Here is a 22,393-nt window from a genome sequence, read left to right on the forward strand (position 1 = left end):
TATTTTAATAATCAAAAAATAAAACAAAATGATCACAGAAAATAATAAATCTATGGATCCATGTATCATTAACTTCCATATTCTGAACCAGATTTCACAAAAAAGGGGTAGGATCTTCAATGTTCACAAATAAGGTAAATGTGAATATTTCATTTAAACTCAACAAGATGAAATTTTGTGCAATATGTATGGAATATAAAGAATTTACATTCTCCTCACTACACCTTTGTATGCATTTTTTGCCATTTATAGCAGCATATTCAGTCTTCATAATAAAACAAAATTTTGGTAAAAGCCTTTTCTGTTAATTAATAAACTCTCATTAAGTGAAGTTAAACAAATTGACAATGATGTATTGAATTTATATATATGCTACATGAAGAAGAGTGAACATGTTTTTGTAACAAAGTTACTACTGCTACAGCAACAGTTATGAAGAAACGATCATCACTTTATATGTACTTCTTCAGTTGTTATAAAATTATGTATGGAAATTAGATCAGTGGATTCAATATACATATGCATAATAAAAATACTAAAATAATGAAAATTGTATATTAATTTATTAGAGTGCTGCTATTTATTGCAATTTTTATAAGACTATCTTGCTCAAACACTGTCTAATGATTTATCAAATTGAAATATTGTTTGTATTTATACATGTAATATTTTTCTAATATATTTAATTTTATATCATCTTCATGTCAGTTAAATGACAATAAAATGAAACAAACAAAATTTATATATATAGGTTGATCAAGTTCTTTTAATATGTATATATAATATAATAATATTACAATATATATATATATATATATATATATATACACTATATAAGGAAAGCATAATTCTCAATGTCCAAGGCCACTTTAAATAAATTATTTCCTGTAAATCATAGAAGTTAAATGACAATGCCGGGATGATTTTTTCAACATGCTGTTGATATTTAGTAATACAGTAATTCCCAACCTTTGTATGTTCCTGGCACTTTAAATGTGCTGATAAATTTTGCAACAGTTCAATAAATTATGTATATGTAAATAAGTGACTTTTATACAATTTTCAATATTGACTTAGTAAAGTACATTATTTTTATAATTACATTTGTAATGTGAATGCTGAGTCTCATGCAAGATATCTGTGTAGTAATACAGTTATATAAATGTATCTTTATGTTCCAGTCTATTCAGATTGCAGTTAAACATTTGCATTAATATGTTACTTTTTTAATTATTGTTTTTGTTGTATAAATGTGGGGAAACTTCAAATTTTGAAATTCACACAATAAGTTGATTTTTAATTGTAATTAATATCTATTACTATAAGAAATAATGAAAGAGTATGTAAAATAAATATTACAGGAAGTTTTATTTACTTCCAAAATTCAATGTACAAGGTTCTTATTTCGATTGGTTGCTAAATTGGTTATAATTGACACAGAAAATTGTTATTGTTTTTGTTAGACAACAGTCTAACAAAAAAAAAAGACCGACTTACAAAAATGAAATTTTGCATTAAAATAAACCTAGATACATTTACAAAAATTTAATTTTAAGTAGCATTTTACATATGTCATTGAAAATGGAGTTTCCTTAGGTCACAAACAGGTCACAAACTTAGTTTATTATTTTTGACATAGAATAAGATAAATTACCAAGTTTTTTACTTCTAGTGGACAATCCATTATTGTCTAGAATGCATTTCATTCCTCTTCTTAAATATACTTGTTTATTACCAGCTTATATTTTGTACAGTTTATAGCTGATGAAATTTTTTTTTTTCAGATAAATGTTGGTTTTGTTTAGCAAGCCCAGAAGTTGAGAAACATCTTGTTATTAGTGTAGGAACTGAGGTATGATACATGTTTATTTTTCTTATTATTTCACTTAATAATCGACATTAAATTTATATAACATTGGGCATGATTGGTTGTGAACAGTGATCATCCATTTATTACATGTGCTTCCAGCATTCTCTAGTAGGTCTCCTTTTGAAAAGTTTCTGGTTATAAAATTTCTTATACCTTAGCGTAGAAAATTTGGAGAAGTAAAACACAAGAGAAACAGTTAGAAGAATAAAGTTGTGCAAGGGAATAATTTTTCAAACTTCAAAAAAAAAATACAAAGATGGTGGCAAGATGTGCTTATTTACTTATTTGAGAATTATTTAAACTGTTTAGCAAAAAGTGTTTAAAAAAAGAGAAACAAAAGTTTATATTTTGATGTGTCATAATTTGAAAAATTCAATAAATAAAATGATCTAGCGAACTGTTGCTTCACAGGGAGGTGCCTTTAGTTTTCATTATTTATTTTATATTTTTTTCTATTAATGTTAAATCTTTTATAAAGTAAAAAAAAATTTTATTAGTTCATATAATATTATGTATAATTTCGATGTGCTTATTTACTTATTTGAGAATTATTTAAACTGTTTAGCAAAAAGTGTTTAAAAAAAGAGAAACAAAAGTTTATATTTTGATGTGTCATAATTTGAAAAATTCAATAAATAAAATGATCTAGCGAACTGTTGCTTCACAGGGAGGTGCCTTTAGTTTTCATTATTTATTTTATATTTTTTTCTATTAATTTTAAATCTTTTATAAAGTAAAAAAAAATTTTATTAGTTCATATAATATTATGTATAATTTCATAGTTCATATAATTTTAGATAAATGAAACTTTATAAATATAACTATCATTAGTATAACTTTAAAAAAAAGCATTATATTGTTAAAAAAAATAGCCTACAAAAGTTGCTAGCAGTTTGCAGCTAAAACTTTAACTGTATTATAGTTAAAGTATTATTATTATTATTATTATTATCAGTACTTTTAGAACTTTAGCCATGTTTGCAAAACAATATTAAGCAAATACTATCATGTAGTTAGGGATTTCTAAGTAATATGATTTTAATTTTTAATAATATCCATTAAGGCTATTAGTGTTCTCAAGGTAAAACTTTGTTAATATTAAAACTAATGAACTTAAAAAGAAAAAATTTAGTTTTAATAATTCAAGATTTCCTATTTTGTAATTTAAAATTGGATTATTTTAAATATATTTTTAATAGATTAAATATGCATTTTGTTTATCAATAAATTAAATGATTTATGTTTATGAATAGAATACATGTATTTGTCTTAAGCTTGAAACTTAATACTATTACTATTATTATATCAATCTCCATGTGAACTGTTAGCAACTTGGCTTTCATCCAAAAGTTTCTGGGTTCAAATCCCCTGCCAGGCACTTTATTCTACAAAATTTATCACTTGTTATCATTCATAATTCTGATTAAGTAACACTTTTATTACATGAGAAAATAAATTGATTACTTACACTGCTTCCAGACTGTGGATTAACAGTGATTAACTTTATTTGTTGCTTTTAAAAGTTTTGAGTGTGCTAGTCTCGGTTATGTTACAACTGCTTTTGTTGAACATAAAAAATCTACAGACACACCAAAAATAACAAGAATAATAGAAAACTTTCAAGATAATATAATTTTTTTGAATGCATGAATGGATTCATATCAAAACCTATATCTGATAACACATTAATTTACTTGAAATCTGATGGCTGTCATAACAACCAAATTAAATTATAATTACAGTTTAATAGTGGTTATGCCAATTTAAATAATTCATTATATTCAAAATAGTCTAAAAAAGCTTGGTAGGTAGAAAATTTAAAGAGGGAAATGGATATGATAAATGTAGATGTAGTAGGAATTAGCGAGGTTTGGTGGGAAAAGGAAAACGACTTTTGGTCAGGTAATTTTAGAATAATTAACTCAGCTTCAAATAATGGGCGAGCAGGACTAGGTTTCGTAATGAACAAGAAGATAGGGAAGAGAGTAGAGTATTTAAAAATGCATAGCGATAGAATCATTATTATAAGGAAAAAATTGAAACCTAAACTGACAACAATTTTTAATGTCTATATGCCTACAAAGACCCATGATGATGATGAGGTAGAGTGTGTATACAAAGAAATTGACAAAGCAATTAAACACATAAAAGGAGATGAAAATTTAATAATAGTTGGAGATTGGAATGCAAGCATTGGAAAAGGCAAGGAAAGAAATATAGTGGGTGAATACGGGCTGGGAAAAAGGAAGTAAAAAGATAGGTAGAAAATGTAGAAGAAGAATGGGAGGATGTTAAAAAGGAAATTCTTAAATCAGAAGAAGCGAACTTAGGTGGAACAAAGAGAACTGGTAGAAAATTTTGGATTTCAGACGATATATTGCAGCTGATGGATGAACGTAGAAATTATAAGATTGCTAGTGATGAAGACAGTAAAAGGAACTATCGACAGTTAAGAAATACTATAAACAGGAAGTGCAAACTAGCGAAAGAAGAGTGGATTAAAGAAAAGTGTTCAGAAATGGAAAGAGAAATGAACATTGATAAAATAGACGGAGCATACAGGAAAGTTAAGGAAAATTTTGGGTACATAAATTAAAATCTAATAATGTGTTAAACAAAGATGGTACACCGATATATAATACAAAAGGCAAAGTCGATAGGTGGGTGGAATATATTGAAGAGTTATACAGAGGAAATCAATTAGAAAATGGTGTTATAGAGGAAGAAGAGGAAGTTGAAGAGGATGAAATGGGAGAAACAATACTGAGATCTGAATTTAAGAGAGCATATAAAGATTCGAATGGCAGAAAGACTCCTGGAATAGACGGAATACCTGTAGAATTACTGCGCAGTGCAGGTGAGGAAGCGATTGATAGATTATACAAACTGGTGTGTCATATTTATGAAAAAGGGGAAGTTCCGTCAGACTTCAAAAACGGCCCTGGGAGGTGTCATCACCTCTAACCACAATGTTCAATATTTTTGATAATTCATTTCAAACACAGATACACTTTTAATTACCATGCCATCTTGGAGGATATTTTGGAGTTCCGAATTTTTTTTCATTAAAACATAAACAGTGCAAACATAAACAATTGGCATTTCTTCAGCTGGAAACGTTGTTATAAAAGCATAAACATCAAAAAAATAATAGTGTAATTGTGTAAAAAGACCAATTTGGTTTCAGGAAAAGTATAGGGACAAGGGAAGCAATTTTAGGGCTCAGATTAATAGTAGAAGGAAGATTAAAAAAAACAAACCAACATACTTGGCATTTATACCTAGAAAAGACATTCAATAAATAAAATGTTCAGCATTTTAAAAAAATTAGGGTTCAAATGCAGAGATAGAAGAACGATTGCTAACATTTACAGGAACCAAACAGCAACAATAGTAACTGAAGAACATAAGAAAGAAGCTGTAATAAAAAGGGGAGTCTGACGAGGATGTTCCCTATCCCCGTTACTTTTTAATCTTTACATAGAACTAGCAGTTAATTAAAGAACAATTTAGATCCGGAGTAACAGTACAAAGTGAAAAGATAAAGATGCTATGATTTGCTGATGATACAATAATTCTAGCTGAGAGTAAAAAGGATTTAGAATGAACGATGAATGGCATGGATGAAGTCCTACGCAAGAACTATCGCATGAAAATAAACAAGAACAGAACGAAAGTAATGAAATGTAGTAGAAATAACAAAGATGGACCACTGAATGTAAAAATAGGAAGAGAAAAGATTATGGAGGTCGAAGGATTTTGTTATTTGGGAAGTAGAATTACTAAATATGGACAAAGCAGGAGCGATATAAAGTTCCAAATACCACAGGTGAAACGAGCTGTCAGTCAGAAATATAATTTGCTTAACATCAGGAAAACATTTTTGAAAGTATATGTTTGGAGTGTCGCTTTATATGGAAGTGAAACTTGGACGATCGGAGTACCTGAGAAGAAAAGATTAGAAGTTTTTGAAATTTGGTGCTATAGGAGACCTAAAAATCAGATGGGTGGATAAAGTGACAAATAAAGAGGCGTTGTAGTAAATAGATGAAGAAAGAAAGAAAGCATTTGGAAAAATATAGTTAAGAAGAGACAGACTTATAGGCCACATATTAAGGCATCCTGGAATAGTCGCCTCTTTAATATTGGAGGGACAGGTAAAAGGAAAAAATTGTGCAGACAGACAACATTTGGAGTATGTAAAATAAGTTGTTAGGGATCTATGATGTAGGGGGTATACCGAAATGAAACGACTAGCACTAGATAGGGAGGGAATCTTGGAGAGCTGCATCAAACCAGTCAAACAACTGAAGACAAAAAAAATATTCAAAATTTACCTGTTTATTCATAATTGTGTGTTAATATTTATAAAAACATTCAGGTTTATTAGCAATATTAGCATTATCTATTTTTAATATTTCTAGATTTTTCTCTGTTTGTTATTGTATGTTCATGTATAATGAGGTGTAAGCAACATTTGAAAAATTCTTTCTTTTACTTTTATATACTGTTAAATTGACCAAAAAAATTAAATACATATGTGTGTGATATGATACAATGCATAAAGTAAGTAAATGCACTATAACAAAATAGAATTAGCTAGGTAACCAAAAGAATTAAATATATGTAAACAAAATGGGTATAATGATATTTTTATAGAAAAGCTTAAAGATACATTAAAAGAATGTAAACAAAAAAAGAAACATTAACATAGAAAATATATTATTTTTACTTATATTAAAAAACCTGGTGTGGACACCACATGACTTCCTTGTATGCCTATTGAATTACATATACACATTTTTTTTAAATTAAAAGTACATAAAATTTTATTTTGTTAATAACTTCTGATATTTTTTCTTTTTTTTATGGTTATTATTGAATTATTATTTATTGTAAAAGCTTTTACAAAAAGAGGTTAATAATTATTGGATTATCAGAGGTTAATATATTGAATAATAAATCAATATATTTGGTTATAATTGTGAAACCAATGAAAATAAGTACCACATGATATATTGTTGAAAATCTTTCAATGAGGGCTTATTACTGCAGTTAAGAAAATGTCAAAAATCCTATTTTTTGTATTTTGGGCTTTTTTTGGACAATTTTGGTTCAGTCGATTGCAATCAAAAGGGGAGTTACACAACTAGATGTTACAACTGTCTTAAATCCATAATTTCAACATTCTACAGCTAATCGTTTTTGAGTTATACAAGGTACATACGAACAGACATCATGCCGAAACTAGTCAAAATGGATTTAGGAGTGGTCAAATAATGGATATTTAAATTGAAATCTAATAACCTAAAATTTTTGTGATTACAGTACTCCTTGTATGAAGTACAAGGAAATAAAAAAATAGTTAATTGCTACAATAATGTAAATTATGCTTTATATTTTAAACCAATAATTAAGCTAACCAATAAATCATAACAAAAGTGTATTACAAGATAAATTTAACAGTAGCAGCATTTGCAGGATTAAACTGTAATTGGTAAAACTAATTATATATATATTTTTTTTAATTTAAAAAGATACAAAACTAAAAGGACTTTTTAAATGTTGATCACCTTATCACACATGGATTTATAAATGTATAAATATTAGAAATAAATAATATTAATGATAGATAATAAACTTTAATATTTAAAAAAATATTGTATTTGTAATGTCAGAAATAAACTCACGTATGAATGAACAGTTAAATTTTGAATTTGTTGTACTATATAAATTAGCACAACAGTCTTAACAGTTAATTTGATAACTATCAGATTTTGCTTCTAAAACATGGAATAATGCATCACATTTAGTTTTTAATGTTTTATAACTCTTGATGATGGGTCTATGGACTCAAAAATCGTATAATAAATTAATAAGTTTCAAACTTGCTATTTTTTGCGAGTTCATTATACTTGTTATCTTTGTGATTGAATTCTTGGAATAACTAAGTAAAAACCTAATGTGCCATTAACTTAATAAATTGTTACGTCAACCTTATTATAATTTGCTGACTTTTCATGTCATTTGGTTGTCCCTGATAAAAACTGGAAGTTATTTTGTTTATACATTACAGTCATGAATATCATACAGATAAACTACAGAATAATAATTGCTGCTGAAAAACACATGAATTATATATATATATAAGTAACTATAGGTCCTTTTTTGTGATGTTATAAGCATAACTGAATTAACAAAGATCCTATTATTTTTTTTTATTGTTTCTGCTTTGTATATACCCAAAATATTAACTTGAAAGTTATATCTTTTTGTTATCTTCATTTATGTATGTAATTTTGTGTTTTTAATTCATTACTGTCATTTAATTTTGTTATGTTTATTATAGTTGCTGCTTAATTTTTACAGGTATACTTAGCACTGGCTAAAGGTGGTCTGGTAAATGATCATCTATTAATATTAACTGTGGGACATTACCAATCAACTTCTTGCCTTCCAGAAAATATTTCTGATGAAATTGAACAGTATCCTTTTAATTTTCAGTATTAGAAAATTGTGTATTGAATTTATAAATTTACATAAAATAACATGATTTTTATTTTGTGTTATATAATTAAAACACTCTGAAAATTTATCAAACAATTATTAATTTAAAATCAAGATGTTTAAAAGGTTTTATAAACTGTATTACAAGAAAATTATATTACTAAAATTTATTTTACCCCATCACATTGTGGTGATGCAGTGAGTAAATGCATGGTTAATCGTAGGTATGACATACATAACTTGTTGAGTGAAGTTAGTAAAACATAGTAATTTCAGTCTAGTAATGACTAGGTATTAAAGGGTTTCATCTACACCAGCTGAATAAAAAGATCTTACTTGCCTGAAGTACTACTTGATGTACTTCATAATGAATTGCACCACACATCCAGAATTCTGGAATAATGAAGTAGAAAGTAAGTGTAGCAGTTACTTGGGTTAAGTAGTAACTCATTTTGACTGTTTCTGCAACAACTGATCTTTACTAGAAATATTGCAGTTGATATCATATCAGTTGCAGATTATTGAACAATTTATGTTAAGGTTATGATTTATTGAAGAAGGGGTTGAAATTGAAAAAAATATTTTGCAGTGATTTGTTTGTAAAGATTATTATTGTTATTAATTATTATTATTGTTATGCCTTCAGGAAGAGAGTAAGCACTGCTCAATTATTAAGAATATTAAACAATAATCTTTAGTTAAAAAGAATAGTAAGTGCAATTTAAAAAATTTAATTGTTGTAAAAATTAAACAGTTTAGTTAAAAGATGGAGTAAATTATACCTTGAAAAAGATAAGGACCTTGTTGGATATTTGAATGGGGTGATCAATCAGAGTGAAATTCCTTAGTCTAAATTTCTTAATTCTGTCATTGTGAATCAAGACACTCAGCCTTGATTCTTATAATTTTTTTTATTATTATCACATATTTATACTAGCTGATCCCTTTATATTTATGTACTAATTCGGAGTCATCATAACTTTAACTTACAGTCTATGAATTGATGAACTCCAGTGTCTTTAGCTTTATCAGTTGAAATCCTGGATCAGCAACAAAACAGAGGAACAACTTCCATTTTTTCCTGGGTGACCAAAGCCCCTCCTCTTGTTCATTATTTTCAGGCAACAGCTCCTTTCTCAGAAATGTTTAAATCTACATGTTCACTCTCACACACACAACAATTATTTGCTTTTTTGTTTATTTCTCTGTTTTTATACACCTTCCTTTCATGAACTTGCATATACATAGCCATGGTTATAACTATAGGTAACATGAGTATGCTACATTACAGACTTAAAAAAGGTGATATATTTACTTAGCTTTTAAAATCATCTTTATTCATATAAACCAGTTACTCATAATTCCCGATAATCTAAATACTAAGCAGAATTAGTACCTGCTATTATTCACTCAAAACATAGTACTTCATGAAAATAGTTGAGTACAACTAACTGCTTTGTTTTATTGTGTTATCATTATGCTTATTATTTTTTACTTTTTTTAAGTTGTTTCAATGTTCAGTATATTAGAGTATCTATTATAAAGGAATAATCAGGGTATGAAAATTTTGGATAATCAGTCACTAGGTCAGTTTCAGTCACCGTCTATACATTTTGAAGACAGATATTTAACAGGAAGATTAATCATGATGCCTTTAAAACAATCTGAAATATTAAGATGCCCAATTATATTTAACTAACATTTTAAAACTAATCATTTAAACAATAGCAAAGTATATGTAATAATTTACATATGTATAATTACAAATTTCAGTGTAGCTACAAATTAATATTTCAGTTTTTTCAGCCATTTAACTCCAGGTGGGGTTGCACAACATACATCTTGTGGCTCACAACACTCAACCAGCCGTAGCTGATGTACCCCATTTCTAGGGTAATTACATTTACTGTGTCCAATTCTTACGTGATTAAGTCTGCACCACAACTGTCTTAATAGATTGAAGGCCGGCACTTGCTCATGTACCGTCTCTATCCATTGACAGCTGTAGTTGTCATCCCAAGAAGTCTGCTATTGTTGTCTGATATTAAAATTCTCTATAAGCGTTTGGCTAGGTTCCTATGCAGGTTTCTGAGATTTCAAACACTGATTACTTAATCCATTAACACCATGTTTATCGATAACACTGTGTTGGTAATCTTCCCTGATGGTATAAGGGCATTCTGGCAACAGAGATATGATGGAGGAATATTTGCTAGTCCTGGGAACCAACTAATTGGGTAGAGGAGACCGTATCAGTAATTGTTCTTAAGATTTTATTTAACGCATTATCCATCTTATCAGTATGGCAGCTGTTTAACCATACAGGTGCACAATACTCAACCACAGAATAAGCCAAGGCTTGTTCAAAATATTCTTGCTTTCACTCCTCAGGTGCTTCCAGCCAGCTTATAAATGAATTATAGTACCTCAAGTTCTCAATTTTGCAGCAGTATTCATATGTTGCTTGTAACTCAGGGTACTGTCAAGCCTCACCCCGAGGTTCTCAGGTTGGATTATGTGGAGTTTCACAAATGAGACCTTTAGCAACTTTCTGGCATCTATATTACTTAAATAGAAGCAGTTTATCTCTGTTTTAGTTGGGTTAGGTTTCAGGCCCCAATTATTGAAGTACATACCAAGCAATATCAGATCCTCCTCAATCACTATCTCACTTCCTGAATATAAGAGCAATATCATCTGTTTACATGAATTTCATGAATCTAGTGGGTGGTAGGTCACTTATGTATAGATTGAACAACAAAGTTGCAAGAACAGATCCCATTATTTAATATTCTTGGCCTATCCTTAGCCTCACCGAGATATACAGTCCTGTCTATTTGTCTGCATTTCATTAATGATTAATTAAAGGTTTTGCACTTGATTACTTGTGTTAGTTTATTTATTAACCCGTGCCTCCAGACAGTATCATCTGCTAAAGATAACTCTAGAATGCCACTCCTGTTTTTAATTTTTTCTGGAATCCTTAATCAATGCTAGAAATAAGTGCAAATACCTGATCTGCATAATTTCTACCTTTTCTAAGCCAGCCTACTCAGTTGACAGGGCATTATCAATTATTGTTATTATCCTATTGTACATTAGCTTCTCCAACAATTTATAAAATTTACCCAGGAATAAAATAAAACAATAGTTAGGGAATATCTGCACCAAGTTCCCAGGTTTTAATATTGTTCTTATTCTTTTTTGTGAAGGAAAGCCTTCAGCCACTCTAGAATTTTGACCTCAATTCTTCAAGAATTCAGGGTAGATTCATCTGCACCTGCAGTTTTACATGTTTTGACCAATGCATTTGCCCAATCACCTTTATCTGTCTCAAAGGGTGCTGAGAGTTGTATTCTCTGTGCAGTGCGTGACTTACTCTTAGTTAATTCTTTGATTTTCCTTCTGAAAAGCTTATTTCCCTTGAATTTATTTATATTGACAAGCCTAGTAACAATATTATTTACATCAACGGTTGTTTTTTTTTTTTTTAATATGCTTCTCACTAGACAGTCATTTCAACAAGACCTTTTTACTTCAGTGTTGGAAGTTGATAGTTTCAACTACTTCCTTCCACTTTTCCCTTCATCTATGATCAAGTGCATTCAGTGATTTTATTGTATTCTCTGAACTGTCATCCTCAATATATTGTTCATAAATTTCTTGACATTCCTAACCCCTTGGGATATTCCTCTTGGTGTATATTTAATATATATTAAATATTTATTGACACATCCAATACCAATATATATTGGCTGTATCCATTGTATGTCATTATCAAGATCCTGCGTTAATTGTTCCAATTTGCCTTACCAAATTTCTACCTTGGTTTTGGATATGATTTGACAAATGAAACTGTTAGACCTGTATCAGTCTTAACTGGTCAATGTTGACTGTGGGGAAAGCTGTAGAAGACCTCTTGCCTAACTGGCAATGATATCTCAGCACTATTTTTTGTAACAAATGCTAGGGCCAGATTATAATCCTTTTTCCATCTTGCAGAGGAGAATGTTTGTCACTTTTTTGCATCATATTCCAAGTGAAAGTCATTAAAATTCCATCCATCTATAACATTATCATCATTACCGTCAGTTTCCCTGTAGTTCTATAAAGTGTGACGTAAATTAAAATCACACAATATATTATGAGGATGGCTGAGGAGAAGAAGTTTGAGTCCATCCATGTCATGCAGGTGGCTTATTCAGATTTGTTACTTTATGATTATTAATTTCAATAGTTACTTCGTGAACATCTCTGTATGTATAAGAAGAATAAGTTCAAATTAATGAAGGTATTTTTGAGGTAAGTTGCTACACTGTACTTAGTGTGGTTGATTGCTCCAACTAATTAAAATCCTACTTCTTTCTTTTAAACTTCTTTCTTTTAAATCAGAATCCTACTTCTTTGTACAAAATCTTCAGCACTACTGTTTCAGTAATCTGTTTCTTGTACTACAATCGCATCAATGTTTTCTTCTTTTGATAAGTTTGCTATCTAGTCTGCTTAAGATTTACTAGTGCCTTCAACATTTAGTTGCAGCATAAATGCCTTATTGACTGCCCTAGATTGTAGCCCTAAAAAGGGCTGTTTGTGAATGTGGCCATGGTGTTGCACATCATTGATTGAAAGCCTTTTTTCCAAGTAGTTCAATCACCATTATTGAATAGACTTTTACTGTTACCCAGGGGTTAGTGCATGGAACTTATCTACTCTGCATCCCCTCCAGTTGATATGTTACAACTTTAACATGTAGCATATAAAAAAGAAATTTCAATAACATAAAGAAGATTTGAACCAACATACAGAATTTGACAAAGCAATATATAAATGAACACATTATAGATTTAACATAGATTATACATTATAGATTAAACACATACAGATTATAGATTGAATGTAGCATTCAGTTACACACTTAAGAGGTTCTTAACCTTTTCAAGACTGGTGCTAATCACTACCAAAAGAGGCCCTTTGGGAAAACGTTCTGGTACTTCAAAAGTAAATCAATGAATAATATTTTGGTGTCTTCACATGATGACATATTGTTCAACAAGTTTAAATATTTCTATTTTCCAAGCCTGTTACAGTATGATTGTTCAATAACATCAGAATCGTTAACTTTTTATTTTTTATATGCTTTATGATGTAAATGAATGAATATTTCTTTTAAAAGATCTACTAGTTTTACCATTTTTTTTTTTGGTCATGTTCAATTTGATTTTGATTTTTATTGTTACAGAATATTAATTTCTATCACTAGTATGTTTTGTTTATTATAAGTTAAATATTTTGACAATCTATTAATAAAGAAATACATGATTTGTATAAAATACATAATAATCCTTTTTATACAAATTGACTCCTTTGTTTATAATTGTGGAAACTTGATATAATTTTGTTTGAAAAGTTTTTTAACACTAGTTTTAAAACTAATAAATTTTTTAAAGAGAAATTCTGTAAATAGCATGCAGCATATAACATTTAAAAAAAAAAAAAGTTAAGTTTCTAATTTTGCAGAACATAAAATAAATAATTTCATTATAACAGAGATCAAAAATAATCTCAGAATATTGTAAATATGTATACCATAAACGTAAAGGATTGGAATAACATGGAATATTTATATATAATTACAAATAAAAATGTACAATAATGAACATCTAGGATTATTTTGAGCCTTAAATTTATATGTAATAATTTTTACAAATGATTTAATACTTCACTGACATTTACAACTTATCTTACTCAGTTTTATCTGTAGGTAATGCATTACCTATATTTATATTTATTTTCATAGCTGACAATGGATCCAGAGATTCAAAGTCTTATTATTTATAAGATCATTTTTTCAATATTTTGCATTATTGATTTTTTTATTTTATATAAATGTGTATGTGCACACATACAAATCATTTGTAATACATTTTTAGTGAAGTAGTTAATTTATTTCTACATAATCATTTGCTGTTAGTTATTATGTTTATTGATATTCTTATATTTATGAAATTAACATTTCAATTCTTTATTGTAAATTTTTATTATCGTTTATTTGTACATTTTTCTTAATATATTTTATATAGATTTAAGACAGTGTTAAGAAAATATTACAGTTCAAAAAATAAGGTACCTATATTTTTTGAAAGAAATTACAAAACATCACATCTTCAAATTCAGGTTGTTCCGGTACCGAATGATAAAACCAATGGTCTTGTGATTAAATTCCAGGTATAGTGTAATTTTTAGTAATTTTCCTTATCAGATTATACATTTGGCCCTTATACTTTCTCATTAAACCACTGTAATAAACCAGTTTACTAAAATGGTTTACACAGTTTTATTCTCCACATATACAGGCTTTGATGTGATGCATTTAAGATCCACGACTCATTGTTCAGTATTAAGCAGATTTCATTAATTTTAATTACTACATCTAGATGGTTCATGAAATCTTATAAATTATTATGTTGTTTTTGTGTTGAACAAAAATGAACAAACACTTCAACAGAAAAATCAAAATTTATTGTCATAAAAATAAACAGATGAATTCTAACCTACAGGCATTTCTAATTAGTTCAGAACCAACAAATAACATGCATTTAAAACCAAGTAATATCAGTTATTTGCAAAAGTAAAATTAATTATTTGTATATATATATTTATCATATGTATGTTGATGTAAACATATATGTAAATATAAACATGTAGATTAAGTAGGTATAAATATTTGTTACTAAAAAGAAAATTCATCACTTACCTACACCATTGAAATAACATGATTAATACTGTAAAATAACATTCCCCATTTGTACTTACTTAATGCATTTGTTTTTGAAGGCTGGTGTTCATGGGGGCAAATTACAGTTATTATATGCATTATTATTATAACTACAGCCCCAGCCTTAAGTTATTACTGCAATTTTGTTATTGACAGTCATGGTTTTTCTTTTTCATCTATTATGCTCTATTGCTACTGCGTAGCAGCTATAGCTATAAAGGGAAAGTATATAGATAGGTCCAAAATTACTCCTTAACTCCTTATATATTTTATAGGATGTATTACACATTTATTACAAGCCTACACTTTTATTTTGGTTAATATCTCCGCACTGCTCAACATAAATTCTTCAAAATTGGCCCAGTAAAGTTTTGTATATGAAGCATTGGTTGCATTAAATTTTGGACAAAATTAAAAGAGTAATATTTTTGCAATTTTAAATTTTTACTTTTTGTATAGCTGTTGTAGAAATTTAAGCTCTTATACAATAGAAATACTAAGTTATTTAAAATTTCAAGTCTTAAGTCAGTTGGATTTATGGGTGGGAAATATTCAAAATTATTTTTGAACAGTTTTTGCCTTGTGTCTCAAAAATCCATCTACCAAAAAAGTTAAAAATTGGCTATATATATCCAGTATATAAAGTTTATATATTGTCCAATACAAAAACGTTTATGTGAACAAACCCCCTGTCACATATTTTCTTTTTGTCCCCTATTTTCTGTTATTTCAATAAAAATTTATATCTTAAAGAGTGGATTAAGATATTTTAATGAAATTTGGTGAACATGTACACAACAGCTATAAAATAATTAGTTTGAAAATTCCAAAGTGGCAGCCATTTAAATTTTTAAATCATTAATAGATTCAAAATATATTTATCAAGGTGTGTTTTATTTGATAAAATGTTAAGCCTTTTTTTGAGCAAAATGACAATTCTGTTGTTCAAATCTGTTATTATTAAACACAGTAAACAGGTGAAATTGTTAAAGTAAGCTGCAAAATTATGCACAAAATTGTCAGACTGTATGTTTCACATTTTACTAGTTTTTTTTCCTTCTAATATCACTAAACATATTATATATTAAAGCCTGAAATTTAATTAAAATGTTTTCTTATAAGGGAATGAATCGTACAATAATATACAATCATACATTAACATGAATTTTGCTGCTTAGTTGAATATTTTAACAGGTGATGTTTTTTTTTACTGTATCCTAATTTATGTATTGGACACATATACATTTACAAGCAAAATATAAATCATGTGTAAAACGAATAATTTGTGTATATGAAAATATATTTTACCCATGCATAACAATTGTGAACTTATTGACAAAAATTACATCAGTATTTTCAAATTCATACAGATTTGATTGAAATATAATAAAAGTTGGTTCCTTTATTTCAAAATAGTTGTGCAAACCAGAATGAAGTTATGATCCAACCATGACTAATGATCTTAATTTTCATAAACTGAAACCAATAAACATTACCAATTATTTATTAATACACGTTCATTTAAGCATATACAGATTACACATAACTTCCATCACCTCTAATGCAGAATACTACTAAATAATCATTTCCTGAGCAAATGGTTCATTCAGGAAAATCAGATTACACTGATTTCCAACAGATCAGAATACTGCATCTTCATTACCAATCACAAGAATTAGAACTTTTGGCCAATCAGAAAACAGCATATTTACACCAATCATTGCAAAAAAGAAACTAACCGATCAGTATGCACAAAATTTCAACCAATCAAAGCGTGGAATTTGAATGCACCAATTCCAATTTTGACTAATTGTGAATCTGAACACTATAAGTGTGATCCCAACCAATCACAAATGTTTTTATGTTTTAAGTACTTTTACATACAACCACTCTGAGAACTGAAAGTTTTGACTAACCACAATACACAATTATCTTGACCATTACCACAGTTTCAAATAAGTAAATAAATAAGATAATTTAGTATGTTAATAATTAGCCAATTCACAACCCATTATAATTTCTTGTAATTGCTATGACAGTTTAATATATGAAAGGATGTAACTCTATGGATTTAGTACTTTTGGGTAGATACAAGAAGATACTTTATAGTAGATAATAACTTAAAATGTACCCTTTAATTTTTATTTATGATTTTCTAGTTGTAAAATTAGGAGCAGTTTAGTTTAATTATGCGGGCTTGTTATATGGCGTTTTTAACTTTTTTCTGTTTTGGCCTTCTGTAAATTAGTTTTTTTTACACTACCTACAAGTGGATTACACTACCTACAAGTTTATCACTTAGGAAATTAAATTTTTTCCATTTTTTAGTTTCATGAATCTCTAAAACCTGTAGGCAAATGAATTTTAAATTGTATGTTTTACCCAAGATGGATATTCATCATTAAACAACTTCATAGATAAAAGAACTTAGATTACAGTGAATAAAAACTGAAATTGAACAGATTTTACACACTGTAATATCAGCATATTTATGATAACTGAAATCTACAATTCATAAAAAAATTTGAAATTTTTTTATGATTATAACAAAGGTTGAATTAAAATTAAAACATACACTATATATTTTTTGTGTGTGTGTTTTTATAAAGTAGTTCTGCAGATCCAATTGCATATATGATATAATGCTTAGTGATTATATTTAATAAAAATGTTTAAATTATATTGTTTATCTATATAAATAAAAATGTAAATGTTCATTTGTTCAAAATCTTAAATCTCCGAAAGTTCTTCACCAATTGTTTTGAAATTTTGACACAACGTTATATTTGAATAGACACATGTTTTTATATACCTATGTCACACCTGTGACAGGTAAACAGCGCTATCTGTTGACTGTAAAAGCAACACAATACGATTCAATTTCAGTGATTCCGATATTTGTGTCCGCTATAGACTATAAAACTACTGGACCGATTTATGCACAAGAAAAAAGGGAGAAAGGGAAAAATCAAAAACAGTAGAAGGGAAGTAGGTGAAAATGGAAAAAATTTCCCCATCAAAAAGGGGAAAAAGTAAAACAGGGAAAATAAATTGAAAGGGGAAAGAGAAATGGGTGAAGGAAAGGGAAAGGGGAAAATGGGGAAAGAGAATATGGTAAAATGAAAATGGGAAAAAGGGGAAGGTTAAATTTTGTGAAGTTCATTTTGTTAATGTTTTATCAAACTTTCAATTATGTTCATTTAATCTGTATATATATATATATATATATATATATATATATATATATAATATATACACACACACACACATACTCAAATCAAGCAACAGCGAAGCATTGCCAGTTCTGCTAGTATTTAATAAAACTGTCAAATTTACATAGAATTAAATTGTGATGTCATACTTATCATATGACTATTGCCCTAGGTTCACTTTTTTACCTTGCATATTATAGAGCTGATTTTAGCAATCACATAAATTTACAATTCTAACAGTAAAATTATAATAATCCAGTAATTTTTTTGAAGATCAAGGATAAAATCCATCATAATGTAGTTAATTTATAACCTTCAAATTATTGTTTCATCATCAAGCAGTTCAGAGGAACAGGTAGCATTCATAGAGAGTTTGTTTTATACTTTTTTGTTCATAAAATTTCAGTTACTCAAATATAATAGTTTGTTGTTTTCATATTTTAACATTCACTTTGTATTTTAGGAACAAGCTGAAATGGAAGGTTTTGAACTTCAAGAGCTGCCAAAGAATGCTGTTTTAGAACAAATTGCTCCACCTGGTACTCCATATTTTTATGTTGAATTACCATCATTCAGACTTTTCCACAGAGTGACAAAGAATTTTCCCATACAGTTTGGCAGGTAGTATGTTATAATGTTCCTTTATTTGCTTATTGTTTACATATTAGAAATTGATTAAATTTTTTTTTTATCTTCAGTCATTTTACTGGTTTGATGCAGCTCTCCAAGATTCCCTATCTAGTGCTAGTCGTTTCATTTCGGTATACCCCTACATCCTACATCCCTAACAATTCGTTTTACATATTCCAAACGTTGCCTGCCTACTCAATTTTTTCCTTCTACCTATCCCTCCAATATTAAAGCGATTATTCCAGGATGCCTTAATATGTGGCCTATAAGTCTATCTCTTCTTTTAGCTATATTTTTCCAAATGCTTCTTTCTTCATCTATTTGCCGCAACACCTCTTCATTTGTCACTTTATCCACCTGTCTGATTTTTAACATTCTGCTATAGCACCACATTTCAAAAGCTTTAAATCTTTTCTTTTCAGATATTCCGATTGTCCAAGTTTCACTTCCATATAATGCGACACTCCAAACATATACTTTCAAAAATCTTTTCCTGACATTTAAATTAATTTTTGATGTAAACAAACTATATTTCTGACTGAAGGCTTGTTTCGTCTGTGCTATTAGGCATTTTATATCGCTCCTGCTTCATCCATCTTTAGTAATTCATTCAATTTTCTGCTTTTATGCAGAAGATTATATGTAAGAATAAGTTATATGTTATATATGTAAGAATTATATGCAAGACTTATATTGTTTTAAAAAAAGTCCAGTTTATTCTATCAAAAGGTGTTAAGTTTCATATCATTTTGTATAAAAACTATGTGAATAGGAATATTTAAAATCAAAGTACTATCAGCTCACTCATTTTATCTCAGCTTTTTTATTTATAATAACTTCCTTCATTGATTGAATTTTAAAAATTTAATGTATTTTTTTACCCATTGAATGCTTAGAAAATATATGCTTTGGTTATGACCCTAAAGATTTAGAAAAGTGTTTTAACCATAAATTTTTATGTACATAAAAGTAAAATAATACACTCATTAAACTTGAGTATATCTGAACTTGGTCCTAGGAATTGGAATTTTACAGGATTACTTCCTAAATACGTACTAAAAATTTTGTTTAATCCAACCCCCAAAGGAAATACTGAATTAAAAGAAAAATGCTAATTCTTGGATTTGCTAACTAGCCAAACTGGAAAAATTTATTTTTGCTATATCATCATAACTTGTGGGGAAACAGTCTAAAGGTTATGCAGTAGTTATCCGCTGATTAAAACGCCTGCAATGAATTCATAACTTGATCGGCAAATCTGAGAAAGTTATACACTCCATTTTTGAAAACACTTTCTGGCGTAAATTGTCAGGTTACTTAAGGCTACTGTATAAATAGCCTAAGTTATCGACTTCAGATTAAAAGATAATCTTTTGTCTGGAGGCAAACTCCATTACATTGTAACAAAAAGAATTTTTGTTTCATTGCTATAAAATCATCTCAGGAGTATAAGGTGAATAGTAATTAAGAATATTATGAAAAAATGATTAAACAAAAATCTAACACTTCAGGATCAGCTATATTTATAATGAACAGATTTTTGTTAATTTTGTTTCCTAATATAAATTACTTTTATCACAAAATCATCATCTTTCGTAACAGAATGATTTAACTGTTAGGATGGCAGAAGACTGTTATGAAATCTTGTAAAAATATGTTTACCCATCATCATATTTTGTATAGGTTTTACTTTATATTTTATCACTACCAAGTGTAAAATGAAAAATAAACTTAAAATTTCAAAACCAAAAACCAGTATCAAAAAAACATTGCTAGTAACTATCACCTCAAACCTTAATTTTAAGAAATTATCATTAAAAAAATTTTTTTCATTTAAAACTGTTCCCAATTCACTGTTATCTTAGCAATGTAACGGTAAATCAAAGGAGTACCTTGATCTGCACTTAAACCATATAAAAAAAATACCAGTATCCGAAATTGATGTCTTAATCTCATAGCCAAATAAACTCGTAAGGAATCAAAAAGAATTTTTTCCCCTGAAAAAATATTTTTCTACCAAATACAGAACTTAACTGAGAAATTGTAAAATTCATGAATGAGAGCAATCTCTGGTTGTTAATGTTATCTACCTTTTAAAAACTCTTCACATTTTTCATTAAAAGTTTTATTGTTATATCTTTGCTTGGTGTTGTTAAAAAGGTTCATAAATTTAAATAGAAATAACAATTATGGAAAAACAATCAAGATTGTATGAAAGCCTGATAAAAAATTATTTGCTTGTTTTGTTTTTTTTTATCATAACAATGACTTGTTGGTCAAACTAAAACTTGACTCAAGTTTATTTCTAGAGAGTTTCTTGTAATATTAACAAAGGAGAGGAGTTACTTGTCTCAAGAGCCATTCATTGAAGGTCTGCTATATAATTCTAGAAATTTTTATCATTTGGAATCAGAGACTGCAAAAACTAATCAGAATTAACCTAAATATCCAGTGCACTGCAGCTTACTGCGTATTAGAAATCTTCTGTGAAAAGTTATATAAATTTTTAACTGTCATTTTATATATTGATCAGGTTCTCTGTAATGTGACTGACCATTACACATTTAGATCACCTCTAATCTGATTGTTCTCAAGAATTCAACAATATCCTGATAAAACCCTAGAGGAGGAAATATTTTCCCTTTTATTTTATTTTTTTTTTAAATTAATCATATATGTATAGCATGGTGAGATGGTAGAGAAAGCATGTTGTTTGTCTCAGCTTACCATTATAATGATTAAACTAGTCAGATGCTGTGTGCAACATTGTTTAACTTTGGTATTATATATGGCAATATAATACATTTATTAATTATGATACCATTGTATTCCAATTATCAGTTTTAAAAATTGTACATATTGCTGTGTAATTTGTTTCAGGGAAGTTCTTGCCAGTGAGTCTGTCCTTGACATGGAGGACAGAGCAGATTGGAGATCATGTAAGATGTCTCTGGAAGATGAAACTCGTAATTGTCAGTTGTTTAGAAAAAATTTTGAACCTTTTGATTTTACATTGTCATAATAAATTATAATTTTTTAAATTTTATTGTAAGAAAAGGATTAAAATAAAATTTTTAACTTTAATCCTGCTTATTATTCTAGTATCACATCCAAGTTTATATAATTCAAGAAAAGAAGTGCACTGACCATCCTATAACTTTTGGAGTACATATCTGTCTAATATTGATAAAGTGCAATGTAAGGGTTAGGTCTGCATTAAAGGAAAGGCCTTTTTTATTATTTTATTTGCTTTTTAAAATTTCTGTGGACTTATGTAGAAATGTCTTGGCAGGATTTTTATGGTTGGTTGTCAGCCTGGCTGATGACTAACCCACCGGGTTTGTGTAGTGGTGAACTTGTCATCGCAAATCAGCTGATTTCGAAGTTAGAGTTCTAAGG

At 28.4% G+C, this 22,393-nt stretch overlaps 1 protein-coding gene across 2 annotated transcripts in view; it reads left to right on the forward strand.

The window, feature by feature from the left end:
* The window catches only part of LOC142321607 (CWF19-like protein 1), a 46,327-nt gene extending 24,249 nt beyond the window's left edge, over positions 1–22,078 (forward strand). Inside the window, exons 7-11 of one of the 2 annotated variants that reach the window (XM_075359832.1) lie at positions 1,785–1,852; positions 8,240–8,355; positions 14,458–14,602; positions 18,828–18,985; positions 21,875–22,078. In XM_075359832.1, coding sequence (XP_075215947.1) covers positions 1,785–1,852; positions 8,240–8,355; positions 14,458–14,602; positions 18,828–18,985; positions 21,875–22,016 — 629 coding nt within the window. In that variant the 3' untranslated portion in view covers positions 22,017–22,078. The remainder of the gene's footprint in view (positions 1–1,784; positions 1,853–8,239; positions 8,356–14,457; positions 14,603–18,827; positions 18,986–21,874) is intronic. The other variant, XM_075359833.1, reaches the window with a different exon arrangement.
* Positions 22,079–22,393: the final 315 nt, after the last annotated feature.

This window comes from Lycorma delicatula, chromosome 3 (assembly GCF_047948215.1).
Source record: "Lycorma delicatula isolate Av1 chromosome 3, ASM4794821v1, whole genome shotgun sequence".
NCBI lineage: Eukaryota > Metazoa > Arthropoda > Insecta > Hemiptera > Fulgoridae > Lycorma > Lycorma delicatula.